This window comes from Paroedura picta, chromosome 9 (genome assembly GCF_049243985.1).
Source record: "Paroedura picta isolate Pp20150507F chromosome 9, Ppicta_v3.0, whole genome shotgun sequence".
Taxonomy (NCBI): Eukaryota; Metazoa; Chordata; class Lepidosauria; order Squamata; family Gekkonidae; genus Paroedura; species Paroedura picta.
This window is the reverse complement of record NC_135377.1, coordinates 69,160,591-69,174,413: the sequence shown is the minus strand read 5'-3', so window position 1 is coordinate 69,174,413 and position 13,823 is coordinate 69,160,591. Positions and strand designations below refer to the sequence as shown.

Genomic DNA, 13,823 nt, shown 5'->3' with positions numbered 1-13,823 from the left:
ATAATCTGCCCTGAATCTCAGGAGATGGGGCAGAAAATAAGTAGAATACATAAAATAAATGAAAGTGAGTCTAAGGGAAGCCCTTTTACAAGCATTTTCACACAGTGGAGTAATCTGTGCCTGTTGTCCAAATCATTCAGAATTCCCAGTTCCCAGAAGCTACAAGGGACCTCTGCATATCAATTCACTAAGCTGTCCCTACAACAGATAACAGGAAGTGCAGAAGGGGCATGGAATATTCAGGACAAGGAGCCATTGACATCAAGCCATATGCCACAACAACCCTCTTTCTCCCAAAGTCTGAGTCCAGTGGCACTTTAAGACCAACAAAGTTTAATTCAGGGCATAGGCTTTCACGTGCCCGCCCACCTCTTTCCAGGCACTCATGTCCATATTATTATAAAGCATTGAAATGTGCAAAAAAACCCAGCAATTATAATACTGTGTTCTCTTTCCTTTTTGGCTTACAGGGAAGGTCCGTTTCATTAACGACCTTTTATCGAACAGCAAGGAACGTCATGAACATGTGCTTCAACAAGGAGCCCACGGCAACTGAAATAGAGGTGAGGGCCCCCCTAAAATTAGGGAAAGTCTTTAAACTGGCAAATGAAAGCGGTTTCCTTGTACGCGTGAACAGATCCTACCTCTGTCGCTCTGGACAATGTCAGGGTGATGACAGGCTTTCTCAGATACAGAATAACTTTTTTTAGATGAAGTGACCAGAAGTATCCGCAGTGGCATGATATATATTTTTTCTCAAACCATGTCTGAATAATCTTTGCTTTTTCGCTGCCATACGGCTTTCCTAGATGTAATTTGGATTATTATAGTTATTTTTCACATTTCTCTCAGTTCCAGTAAGTCACCAACAACCAGCAAAACAGTAAAATAAATTATTTAAATGGGGATGAGGGCGGAGATCCTTGGCAGGGCAGATCTTCCTTAAGTTTCCAGTGGTGAGGCCGACATTTCTTGGTGGGCTTGGCAGAACAACTGTGACTTGCAGCCCCTGCAGAACCTGTTAAGGTCCCACAGAGCCCCAGTCTCTCTTGGCAGAGCATTCCATCAGGCTGGGGCCAAGGACGAAAAGGCCCCGGCCCTGGTCAAGGTCAGTCTCACCTCCTTTGGGCCGGGGATCCTAAGCAGATTTTTGTGGGGAGCCCTTAAAATTCTACTACAAATATTTTAAATACAACAAGCCTCGGGCAGGGTAAGTCTGAGCCTGTTCCTCTAAGGCAGTGGTCCCTAACCTTTTTATCACCGAGGACCAGTCAACGCTTGACAATTTTACTGAGGCCCGGGGGGAGGGGTAGTCTTTTGCCGAGGGATGTCGCTGCCACTGCCTGAGCCCGTTCCACTTGCTTTCCCGCGGGCACCCCTGACTTCCCGCTGCTGCTGGGGGGCGCTACCAGCAACAGCTGTGCAGTGCCATACCGAGGGGGAGCCCCAGCCATGGCGGCCGCTGGAGAGCACCAAAGGTGAGCTGGCGGCAGAGTAGCAGGACAGTCCCCGAGGCAGTAGCCAGGGAGGAGGATGAGGAGGAGCTGTGGCCCGGTACCAACTGATCTACGGACCGAGACTGGTCTCTGGACCGGGGGTTGGGGACCACTGTTCTAAGGCACAGAAAAGGATGGAACCGAGTAGCTGTGACTGGAACACTTTCCTCTGGGAGCAGCAGCAGACTGCAAGGCCACAGGGAGAGGAAGGCTGAGCTACTGGAAACTTATTTCTATACATGAAAAATCAGGATTGTTTTTGCCTTTAACTTACGAAGAACCTCCTTTATCGTTTTTATTGCCCTTTTGCCAGTTCTGGCAGATCATTTTTGGAGCTCTTTGCTTCTTGGAAATTCCCTATACTGAATAACAATGTTGGTGTCCTCTCCAAATCTGGTCATTTCACTGCTTCTCACCCTTGGCACTGGTTTGTTTATGAATGAGTTAAATAGCACCAGGCCTCAAAGAGACTCAATAAGAGGCCATTTCTCCTTCCCATAATAACCCGATTTCCCAACCTGTGAGTCCCAACCCAAAAAGTGGGCAGTAAAGCCCGTGAAAGAGGCTTTTGCATTTTTTATTGTGCATGTATTGCAATTTATTACTATTATTATTATTAATTTTATTTGTTTACCTTTACTCTTGACCAGCTGGCTCACGCTGGTGTACAGCAGTAAAAGTTACAGTAAAACCGTGCAATAAATCCAATCTGACAACCCTCCCAATACCCCACTAATCCAAGTCAACAGACACCCACCCCAGTAGGCCTGACACCTCGGGGGTGCTCAGAGGAGGAGCCCCATAGATCTGCCCTGCCCTGGCAAATGCAACAGCATGATTTATGCATTAACTGGGTCACCCAGTTCCGTTCAGTTCATTACAGCTGTCTAGCCAGTTTGAAAAGGAACACAATAAAATTTGTTCACCACACTTTAAGGCTGCAGATAGTTTCAAGAAAATATGATCTAGTCGCCACTTGTAAACAGAGGGGTGCGGTGGGAAATAGCCCTGACAATAATTGGAAATAGGACAAAACCTTTAAACAGATGAAGAAAGAAAATGGTTTAAGAACAGCTAAAAAGAATAAAAAACATTACCAGACTGGAGAATAATATTTAATGAAAAATAAAACAGTTATTGCAAAATAATTAAATTTGCTTAAAATCGTTTTAAGATTCTACATCTGTTTGATGTAGTTTAATTGCTATTGTGCAGAATTTTGCAGCCATCTTAGTGAGTTGGAAGTTAATCCCAGAGAGACATTTCCTGAGTCGAGCTGCTTCTGAATCAGAAATAGACTCCTCCAGAAGAGGACAGATAATCTTTTGGCTGACAGAGCTATAAAAGGGACGCCTAAGAAAACAGGATTGATTGTTTCTGTCTCCTCTGACTTGCAGGGACAAAGTCTTTCCTCTCTAGGTATCTTCTTAGATTCACCCTCCAACATTACAGATGGCAAAGTGGAGCATCTGGCTAGTATGTAAGCCCACCTATGGCTAGGAATTTTCGGGAGGAAGAGATAGGCAGCAGGAGTTGAGATATACCTGGAAATAGGAGATGCAAAAAAGCTCAGGGAATCTCAAGAGATCCATTTATCATTCACATCAATCCAAAGCAGATCCCCCTCCCAGATAAACTGGAAATTTTTGGTTTACCGCACTAAAAAAAAGTGGGGAAATCACCGTTTGAACCCTAAATATTATCACATCAGGAGGTTTGGGTGAGGAGACCGGTCAAAAGCAGTTTGGAGGTCCAAATATTTAACTTTTACCCCTATCTACAAGTCTGTTGATACTCTTCAGTCATTCTAAATGCTGATTTTTAGTCATGCAAACTTTCCCCTGGACCTTGTAATATTAACAGTGCCAAATGGAAAGAAACAACTTCTTATATGTCCGAGGAACTGGGTTATAAAAATAAAAGCGTTCCCTAGCTACTTCTCTAAATGAATTTTGGTACATTCATTTATTATAGTTTTTGAAGTTCTGGGTACTGAGTTTCGAAAGAAAGGGGCTTAGAACAGTGTTAAGGAAATTATATTTGGCTTCGGAACGAGAGGAAATACTTGAGATGTTGTATTCGGCTCTAATAAGAAATGGCTAACCCGTCCTTTTTTCTTTTTCTTTTATGATATAGCAAGAGTATTGGAGGGTGGTAGAACAGAAGGATTGCCATGTAGCAGTGCATTGTGGGAAAGTGGATACCAACACCCACGGGAGTGGTTTTCCTGTGGGAAAATCGGAACCATTCTCAAGGTAATGCTTGGTTGTCTTTGTTGTTGTTGTTGTTATTGAATTTCTCTACTGCCCTCATGAAATCGGCTCAGGGTGGTGCACTCTTCTCAGTAGAGCAGAGATCTATGCAAAATGTTTACCAGCACTCTTCTCAGCAGAGGTCTATGCAGAATGTTTTCAGTTTACAACAACTGTATTCAGTAGAACAGGGTTCCCTACCCTCTTTTTGAGCTTGCAGGCGCCTTTGGAATTCTGAGGCAGCACAGTGGGTACAACCATAAAATGGATGCCAGAGGAGGTGGAGCCGCCCACAAAATGGATGCCGCAGCTTGCCTTCAGACATAGTTAAGATGCTTATACTATGGTGGCAGCCAAAGCAGCATTTTTTTTCAGATCTGCATAGCCCATTAAATATCTGCTGGCTAATCCTAATTCTGTCAGGTGGATCAATAACTGGTTGACGAATCGTACTCAGAGGGTACTTGTTAATGGTTCAGCATCTTCTTGGAAAAGAGTGACAAGTGGAGTTACCCCAAGGATCTGTCCCAGGGCCTGTGTTTTTCAACATAATTATAAATGATTTTGATGAGGGATTAGAAGGGGATACATTAAATTTGTAGATGATACTAAACTGGGAGGGGTAGCAAACACAGCTGAAGACAGCAACAGAATACAGGATGATCTTGATAGGCTCAATAAGTGGGCTAAACTGAATAAAATAAAGTTCAATAGGGACAAATGTAAAGTTCTGCATTCAGGTAGGAAAAACCAAATACACCACTATAAGATGGGAGAGACTTGTCTTGGCAGTAGCATGTGCGAAAAGGATTTAGGAGTCTTAGTAGACCATACATTGAACATGAGTCAGCAGTGTGACTCAGTGGCTAAAAAGGCAAATGGGATTTTGGGCTGTATCAAACGGAGTATCGTGTCCAGATCACGGGAGGTGATGGTACCACTTCACTCTGCTCTGGTTCGGTCTTACTTGGAATACGGTGTTCAGTTTTGGGCACCCCAATTGAAGAGGGATGTTGACAAACTGGAATGTGTCCAGAGGAGGGCAACAAAGATGGTGAGGGGTTTGGAGACCAAGACATATGAAGAAAGGTTGGGGGAGCTTGGTCTGTTTAGCCTAGACAAGCGACGACTGAGAGGGGATCTGATAACCATCCTCAAGTATTTAAAAGGGTGCCAGATGGAGGATGGAGCAGAATTGTTCTCTCTTATCCCAGAGGGATGGACCAGAACGAATGAGATGAAATTAATTCAAAAGAAATTCCATCTAAACATCCGGAAGAAGTTCCTGACGGAGCGATTTCTCAGTGGAACAGGCTTCGTTGGGAGGTGGTGGGTTCTCCGTCTTCGGAAATTTTTAAACAGAGGCTAGATAGCCATCTGACGGAGAGGCTGATTCTGTGAAGGCAAAGGGGTGGCAGGTTACAGTAAAGCAGAGTAAAGCGGTACCATCACCTCCCGTGATCTGGACACGATACTCTGTTTGATACAGCCCAAAGGTGTGTGCATTTGCCAGCCATGGAAATTTCTAGAGCCCACATGAGAATGAGATCTTCCCAACCCTTTGCTAAAACTAGCAAAGGACGTTTTGATCCCATTTGGCCTCATGTTTTAATTCCACGTCTGCTTAAATCTAATGTGCATATTCCTGAGGCAGGGACAGTGGAGTGGTGGAGTGTTGCACTGGCTCACCTAAGGTTCCAATAAATGGGGATGGGAGGGTCTTTGTTTTAGTGACTTGGCCACAACCTAGCTTGGGTGGAAGCAGACCGCTAATAACTATGTGGCAGCGGCTTACAGGCTTAATCCGTGGCAGCTGGGGCCCTAAGAAGACAAGTCAGCACCTGCCAAAATCTCTTCCTCTCCACACAGTCATTGGAGAGCCCGAGTTAACATCAGAGAGGCAACTGTCCTAGCTGCTGAATTATCGCTTCTGTTTCTTTTGCAAGTACACACACACACACACACACACACACACACTGTTAATAGAATGGAGTGAGGCATTGCCACAGGTGTTTCATGAGGTATCAGTGCAGAATACAAAGTTCTCAATATTTTTTCAGTTGCTTGAGCACAATTAAAACATGAATGAAATTGAACAGACAGTCTGAGTGCTGGAGGGTCATCTGTACATTTCCCGTCTGAATCTCGTGTCATTAAGTTTGTTGGAAGATGGGAACAGAATTACTAAGGAAGTGGATAGAATATGGCCACATATTGTTCTCTGCAAGGGAAAAAAGCTAGAGAAAAACTATTTGTTCTTGAATTAGAGAAGCCTGAAATATCCCTAAGGAGGACCAGCTTCCCCCTTCCTCTGCTCCGACTCCAGCCCTGTCCAGCATTCTGAAATCACAAAGATGCTGAAGAAGACTTGTTTTTATACCCCGCTTTTCACTGCCAAAAGGAGTCACAAAGCGTCTTACACTCGCCTTCCTGTCCTTTCCCCATAACAGACAACCCTGTGAGGGAGGTGGGGCTTAGAGAGCTCTGACAGAACTGCTCTGTGAGAACAGCTCTAACAGGACTGTGATTGGTCCAAGGTCACCCGGCTTGCTGCATGTGGAGGAGCCAGGAATCAAACCCAGCAGATTAGAAGCCGCCGCTCTTAACCACCACACCAGGCTGGCTCAATGATGATGATCTTTAAGTGGCAGCTAATTTCGGCGTTTTGCTTGTGCTGATTTATCTCCCTGCATCCCAACAGGCATGGGTGGAACCTGACAGTCCTTCCGAACAACACAGGATCCATCCTGCGACATCTTGGTGCTGTGCCTGGTAAGACGGCCATTTCCTCCCAATTTTTACAGACGCCCTCTCCTTTGTGCAAGTCAAACAGGGTGTTGAATAAATCATAGTTCTGCCGCTTCCCTGGAGCCAGGCCTAGATCTATATATCCTTATCTGCTGTTTAAAAACGAATTAATATTCAATAAGCCTCACATCATGACAGCACTTATTATAATCCCTTTTTTGTGACGGTCGCCTGTTGATCCCGTCTATCCTCACAGCATGGATGGGCCCCCTTCGTCCCAGGAGGGGCTCTGGGAGGTACCTTTTTTGCTTGCCACAGCCGAAATGCAAACAACCCCAAGCCCAGTCCTCTTGTATTGTGCTCAAAAAACAAAAGAGACTGCAGAGGCGGAGGGTCAAGCGTGGTGTCCAGACCACGGACATCAGGGCATTTATTTCTCCCAGTTGTTGCATGTTTGTTCATGATGATTCAATATGCTAATGCTTACTGTCAATACGGTGAATGATCGGCATGTCATGTAACTTCATTATTTGCGGACCCCAGAGAGCAACGGCGTGTCGATAAATGAACAGAATTCTCTGAAGTTCTTCATTAAGGCTCTTAGACGATTAGTCAGTGGCTGGTGGAGGCATTTTTTTAAAGATAGTTCACAGTTGTGCCGTTGAACTTGTGATGCCCACGTTATATATGGGCATCTCTTGTGTCACACTGACACATGGGTTTTGTAGATTCCCACCCCCACCAACACAGAGACAGTACTTAAGGTTCGTATGAGGGCCATGGCTAACAAAGCTATATCAACCTCTCTGGGTCAAAAAATAAAGACCCTTGCCACCTATCTCCAGCCTGTGTTCACAACCTAAGTTTCTGGTGTTCCGGGTACCCGTCTACACCTCCACAAGGACGCATGCAGAACCAAAAGGCTGCAAGAAGAGAAATTCCTATTTGTGGCTGCAGCTGTTTAGACTAACTTGTCAAAAAGCTAGTGCTATTAGAGGGTAACTAGATCTAATTGACCAGTCAAAGCAAAGGTCAGCTAATTTCTAGGAAGGACACGATGCTTATTTTTATTTCTGATGGAAATAGAAAGATTTAAAGGTTTCAAGTATCAGCTCCGTTGACATGTGCGGTTTTCAACATGGCCTTGCAAAATAAAATAAAAAAAACCCAATCAACCAACCCACTCTTTTTCATTTTGCCTTTTAAAACCCTCAATGTCTGTTGTATGAACCCTGTTTGTTTCCGCTCTTACTCCTTTAGGAGTGACAATTCCTTGGCTCAATATTGGCATGGTCTTTTCTACCTCATGCTGGTCTCGAGACCAAAATCACCTTCCATATATTGACTACTTACACACTGGTGCTGACTGCATTTGGTAAGTAAGCTCCCAGCTTGCCGGCGTGTTTCAGGGTGCTGTTATTTTCAGCCTCACGTGCAGAAACCGTGCAGCGAATCCAGCCCGGTCTTCTCTTGATTCGGTGATTGTTTCCTACCTGCAGTGACATTCTGCTTCGATTCAAATGTGACACTGGCAAAACAAGAGCTCTATTTAAGGGACCTTGTTATTGTACATGAAAAAGGATGATCCTGGCAGACAAAGACCCAAAACTTTGGGCCTTTAAAGCAGGGGTAGTCAACCTGTGGTCCTCCAGATGTCCATGGACTGCAATTCCCAAGAGTCCCTGCCAGCAAATGCTGGCAGGGGCTCATGGGAATTGCAGTCCATGAACATCTGGAGGACCACAGTTTGACTACCCCTGCTTTAAAGCAATCCTTATGAAATCTCGTTTTTTTCCTCAGTCAACATTATATGTCACAGGCTACTTCTTGGGAGGATTTCCTGTAGTGGTTGTTAAAAAAAAAATGGAAAAGGGCAAGCTTTGTTCTTTCTAAAACATAAGAGTTCTTTGCTCTGTTGTGAGGAAGATGAACAAAATATGTAAGCGTAACTAAGCTCAGTAGAGGCCCAGTAGATGTTCCGAGTTTGGTTGACCTCAACCAGTTGTAAAGTTCAGGTTTGTTTTAAAACACCACCGAAATCCTGCAAATGTTTCATGTCTGACTCTAAAGAAGAGTTTTGTGAAACCCTGGGGTTTCTTCATGGCCCTGGAAGGGTTTCCTGAATGGGTGGGAGTTCATTAATTTTTAAATATATTTTTAATTTGTTAATCAGGTCGATCATGTCAAACCACCCACACCTCCCAAAATGGCCAATGAGGGGCCTGGAGAGGATGGGAAGGGGAGGGGCCCCGGGATAGGCGTGTCCACAGCTATGCCTCCTCACCATATCCTTCATGATCTCACCACTTCTGGGGTTTCTCGAAGCCTGAAGAATGTGTCGGGAGTTTCTTAATGGTAAAAAGGTTGAGAACGGCAGCTCTAAACAGATGGCTGTTTGGGAGGCGACAGATTCCTTCCCAAACAATGCAGTCGGGGAGTTAATTTTTAACATACTAACGTTTGCTCTCGGCTCTGGAGCCATAGATCTGGGCCCCTGTCACAGTGTTGCACCGGATGATGTTCCACGCGTGATAAATATTCCTTTTGTTTCCTTTCCTGTGCCATAAATAAACAGGTATTGCATTCCTGCTGCAGAGGAGAAAAAACTTGACAAAGTGGTACATACCCTGCTGCAAGCCAATGGCACCCCAGGGCTGGAAATGCTTGAAAGTAATGTCATGGTGAGTTGTTTTATGGCTCGTGTCTGGAGGAAGCCCAGGCAGCCACTTGGTGAACAGCAATGCATTATATTGCCTGAGAAAATAAAGCGACAGCTATTAAAACCGAGAGGCTGGCCTTAGCATGCAGCCCTGCAAGATGCACTCTTGTAAACACCCTGCACCTTTCAGAAAATGGAACGTTAGAATGCGGCAGCAGTCCTTTTAATTAATAACCATATATATATAGATCGATAGACAGACAGACAGACAGACAGACAGACAGACAGACAGACAGACAGACAGACAGACAGACAGACAGACAGACAGACAGACAGACAGACAGACAGATAGATAGATAGATAGATAGATAGATAGAATACATTGCACAACACACAGGTTTGATCGACAAAGCACTGACAGATAGTTTTCTGACCGTGTTTGGGTTGGATCGGACAGATCTCCTGCTAGTCGAAGGGTTTCCCTCCAGTGGGAGGGGCTTTTCTGCAAGGCGAGGACCTCGTGCCTCAGGAAGCTCCCTTGTGCCAAAGCAGAAGCTCCTCCAGAGGGTTGTGTGCTTTGCCCACCGAAGCAGCCGTTCCAGCCCGAAGCAGCCAGTGGCGTGGGAAAGGACGTGGGTGGCGTGGGGGCCGGCATGCCAGTCAGCGCACACACGCAGGTGCACTGTGCGCCTGCGTGTGTGCGCCGACTGGCGCACCAGCCCCCACGCTCCTCCACCCCCCCCATGCCGCTGGCTGCTTCGGGCTGGAACGGCCGCTTTGGCGGGCAAAGCACACAACCCCACACCTCCATGTGCAGGAAGGATCCATGGAATCCGGTGCTTTGTTGACAACCACCATTTGCATGAAGCGCTTCCACTTGAAGGACTTTTACCCGGTTTGTCATGTCCACATTTCCAGACTAACTGTGTAGAGAGCCCTTGAAGCTTTGCTTTCGTGGTAGCTGCGGCTGGGGAAGTCAGCTGGGCCGCCCGCCACCAGCCTTAGCAGCAGCCCCCCGAAAACAAAATCCTTTATTGGCATATAAAATTGTATTACAGTTACAATTCAAGTAAGTAGACATTTTAAAAAAAACCAAATTAAATAAAATGACAAAGTAAATGCAGAGAACCCAGAAAGAATTAATAAGATTACAACAGATTGTCCTTGGCAGCAATCCTGATGTGATTTTATGGCACCTTGCAAAAATTTGGCCATGTTTGCTTTTATTTCTGTGTTTGTATTACCCAAAAGGAAGGAAACCTTAAGAAAGTTTTTTTACTTATTTTTTACTGATTTTACTTTACTTTAAAGGTAAAGGTAAAGGTATCCCCTGTGCAAGCACCGAGTCATGTCTGACCCTTGGGGTGACGCCCTCTAGCGTTTTCATGGCAGACTCAATACGGGGTGGTTTGCCAGTGCCTTCCCCAGTCATGACCGTTTACCCCCCAGCAAGCTGGGTACTCATTTTACCGACCTTGGAAGGATGGAAGGCTGAGTCAACCTTGAGCCAGCTGCTGGGATTGAACTCCTAGCCTTATGGGCAAAGCTTTCAGACGGCTGCCTTACCACTCTGCGCCACAAGAGGCTCCGTTACTTTACTTTACTTTACTGATTTTACTTATCAAAACGGGGTTCAAATATTTTGTACGAATGCTTGTGTAAAAAGGACGTGCAGGACAGTTTCAATCTTGCTAGTTTTACATGGGACAGCAGCCTAACCTTATGAGCAGGAGCCGGATTTACTCACATGAGTTCTTTCCGGGGGGGGGGGGGTGGCAGAAACCACAGGCCCTGGTCCTACCTCTGTTTATTGCAAATACTTATTTTGCCTGCCTTTCTTCTTGACATACCAACCATTTGGCAAAATACGACGACTACATTAAAAAGAGCATTAAAATAACCAATAGACGAATACCCAGTTCTCCTTGATGTATCAACCATTTAGAAAAATACAATGGCTATATTAAAAGAGTATTCAAATAGGCAATGGAGGAGTACCCAGTTCTCCTTGATGTATCAAAACATTTAGCAAAATACAGTGAATACACTAAAAGAGCATTAAAGTGACCCATAGAGGAGCACCCAGTTTGCAGCCAAAGATGGTTCTTTGTCACCCTGACTCCGACTGGCCCCCAAACTGCTGTGCAGTTATTTCATCATGCAGCCTTGCTGAAATGGCAGGAGGGTGGAGCCGGAGGCTGCTCCAGAAGGATGTCCTCAGTTCCCAAGGGAGCAGCCGAAGGGATGACTCATTGGTGTCCCAACCAAACAATTGGCACAGGTTGCCACGCCCCACCATTTCTGCATTCCTGGTAGTGATCAAGTCTGTTTGGCTTTGAAATCCAGTGTTTTTAGGTGGTTTTAGGTATGTAATGGCAGTGGCACGTTGGGGGAATTTCTGTTTGTTCCCGCTTGTAGCCCTCAGAAAGCAGCTCTTGCGTTTTCTCTACCTGTGAACTTCTGCTTTAGTATCTGGAGCAGCATGAAGGGAGTGCAGTATTAACCTATCAAGTGCTGCTTGAATGAGCGTCTGCATTTCATTTAACTTGTGAGCTTGAACTAATCTGTTTCGACGTACTTATATAAAATCATGTTTAGGTTTCTTAAGGGGGTGGGGGAGTCACGTGTTTGTTTTCAGAGGAAGATGCATCGGGAGAGCACATGCTGCACTTATCCATGACATAACCTGACACGTAAGCCTGAATTGGCATGCTTTTCTGTCACTTGCTTTCCTTAGCCTGTGTTAGGGCCTATATTGGGGCAGCCAAGCCCTTGGTCAGGGTGGGGAACAGCAGAGAGTGTGGGACTTGACTATAAGAAGACTCTCCACTGTAAGTCTCTCCCCTTCCCTTGTCTCTCCGTAGATCTCCCCCGAGGTGTTGTGCAAAGAGGGGATCAAGGTGCACCGTACTGTACAACAGAGTGGGCAGTTCGTTGTCTGCTTCCCTGGATCCTTTGTGTCTAAAGTGTGCTGCGGCTACAACGTCTCGGAAACTGTGCACTTTGCTACCACCCAGTGGACAAGCATGGGTTTTAAAACTGCCAAGGTAGGGATGGTTTTGTTTTTGTGAAAGCAAGCTAAATCCTTCCAGGCCTGGGAGAGGAGTGGGTCATTTTCTGGAATAGGAACAAGCTTCTCCCTTCTCTTCAGAACATTATTATTTGCAGAGTGCATGTGGTCAGAAAACAACAAACAAAGAAGATTCTATTTCACTGTACCTATCAAAATGTGCAGGCACACAAAAGCTTCACGGTGCCCCTCGAGTCAAGCTTGGTTATACTTCTGGTTTGTATTTGTTCATTTGGTGCATGAGATCCTAGTGTGTTTCTCTACTTTTGCTGCCATTTCAGAGGCCAGTTGATTTTGGTCTGTGTCACAGTCTTGAATAGGCAGTACGATTTCCTTGTAACAATTAATGCACTTATTGACAGATGCATGCCCATCTTCCTTATGACAAAGAGCCCGAAGAACATTAACAGGGTTGCCTTTATTGCAGGAGATGTATGAAACATACAGAGGGCCAGCTTAATCATAATCCTTTTTGATTAGCAAAAGCCCTTTGCTTCCATTGGAAGGCAGCTTTCCCTAAAACAGGGCGATTGTCCTGCATCGGGGAAGAGTTCTTCCCTCTGCCAGGAAACGCCTCTAGCAGAATAGATGTGAAGGATCCAGTACAGTATGGTGATGGGGGTGCCTTGACATTTTGCACTGCTGGGAGCCTGGAGGTGAGGGCTGAGAATCTTCTGTGCTCGTTTTAAACCACTAGGGATGGGAATCATCCAGTTTGATTTGGGGTGTTCTGGAACCAAGCACCCAAACCCGCAATGACCCAACCTTCCTCCCCCTCCAATGAGTTCCCCCTCCAAATGAACCAGTTTGTTTCAGGCCAATCCATTTTGCTTCTGCTCACTTAGAACGGGGAGCGGGGGAGGGAAGCGAATTGGCAGGCTGAGATCGACCTGGGCCTTTCAGCTGTTGGGCGAAAAGGTCTGTGAACCATTTTGGCGTGTCAATCACTTCTTCCCAGAGTGAGGGAAGCCATCCAGCAGGGCACACCCCCCCCGTCTGCTGTCAGCCTAGAATGGCTTCTGCAGTCAAACAAATAGGAAAATGCTGTGCCAGCCGAATAACCCAACTAGTCAAAAGTCCATGAAATGTTCGGGGGAAGTGCCTCCCCTGGACCTTGGTTCGGGAGGCTCAAACCGGGGCATTTTCATGGGGAAATTTGACTCGTGCCCCAGTTTCATGCCCATCTCTACTTGACATCAAAGGAAATATGGTTACTGCAGCCCTTCCAGCAAGACAGGGACAGACGCAACAAGTATATGCTGCATCTTCTATCAATTACATAACCAGATGCGTCAGCCTGAATGGCATGGGATGCTGTGAGGTCAACAAAGAAGCCTAAGGAGTGGGATGTTCCAAGGTGTCCCTAGACTAGGATCCTCTGGGCAAGGGGAAGCTGTGTCCTTCAGAGTTCTGTGTGTAAGGAGCAGTATGTGGTGTGTGACTTTCACACAGTGGGTGGAATGCAGGAGGAAGAAGGAATCTACATAACCTAGTTCCACTTATGCATGGGAATGTGCAGGATCTTCTGCAACGTATCTCGTTCCCATCGGAGTTTGTTCATATACACAATGGCTTACACACACAAGATCGTGTGCAAA

The 13,823-nt window shown here is 45.7% G+C and overlaps 1 protein-coding gene across 1 annotated transcript in view; it reads left to right on the top strand.

Moving 5' to 3' along the window:
• The window catches only part of JARID2 (jumonji and AT-rich interaction domain containing 2), a 246,656-nt gene that overhangs the window by 224,536 nt on the left and 8,297 nt on the right, over positions 1 to 13,823 (top strand). Inside the window, exons 9-14 of the mRNA XM_077353275.1 lie at positions 471 to 563; positions 3,633 to 3,751; positions 6,450 to 6,520; positions 7,757 to 7,871; positions 9,072 to 9,177; positions 12,020 to 12,202. Of these exons, the coding sequence (XP_077209390.1) occupies positions 471 to 563; positions 3,633 to 3,751; positions 6,450 to 6,520; positions 7,757 to 7,871; positions 9,072 to 9,177; positions 12,020 to 12,202 (687 nt within the window). The remainder of the gene's footprint in view (positions 1 to 470; positions 564 to 3,632; positions 3,752 to 6,449; positions 6,521 to 7,756; positions 7,872 to 9,071; positions 9,178 to 12,019; positions 12,203 to 13,823) is intronic.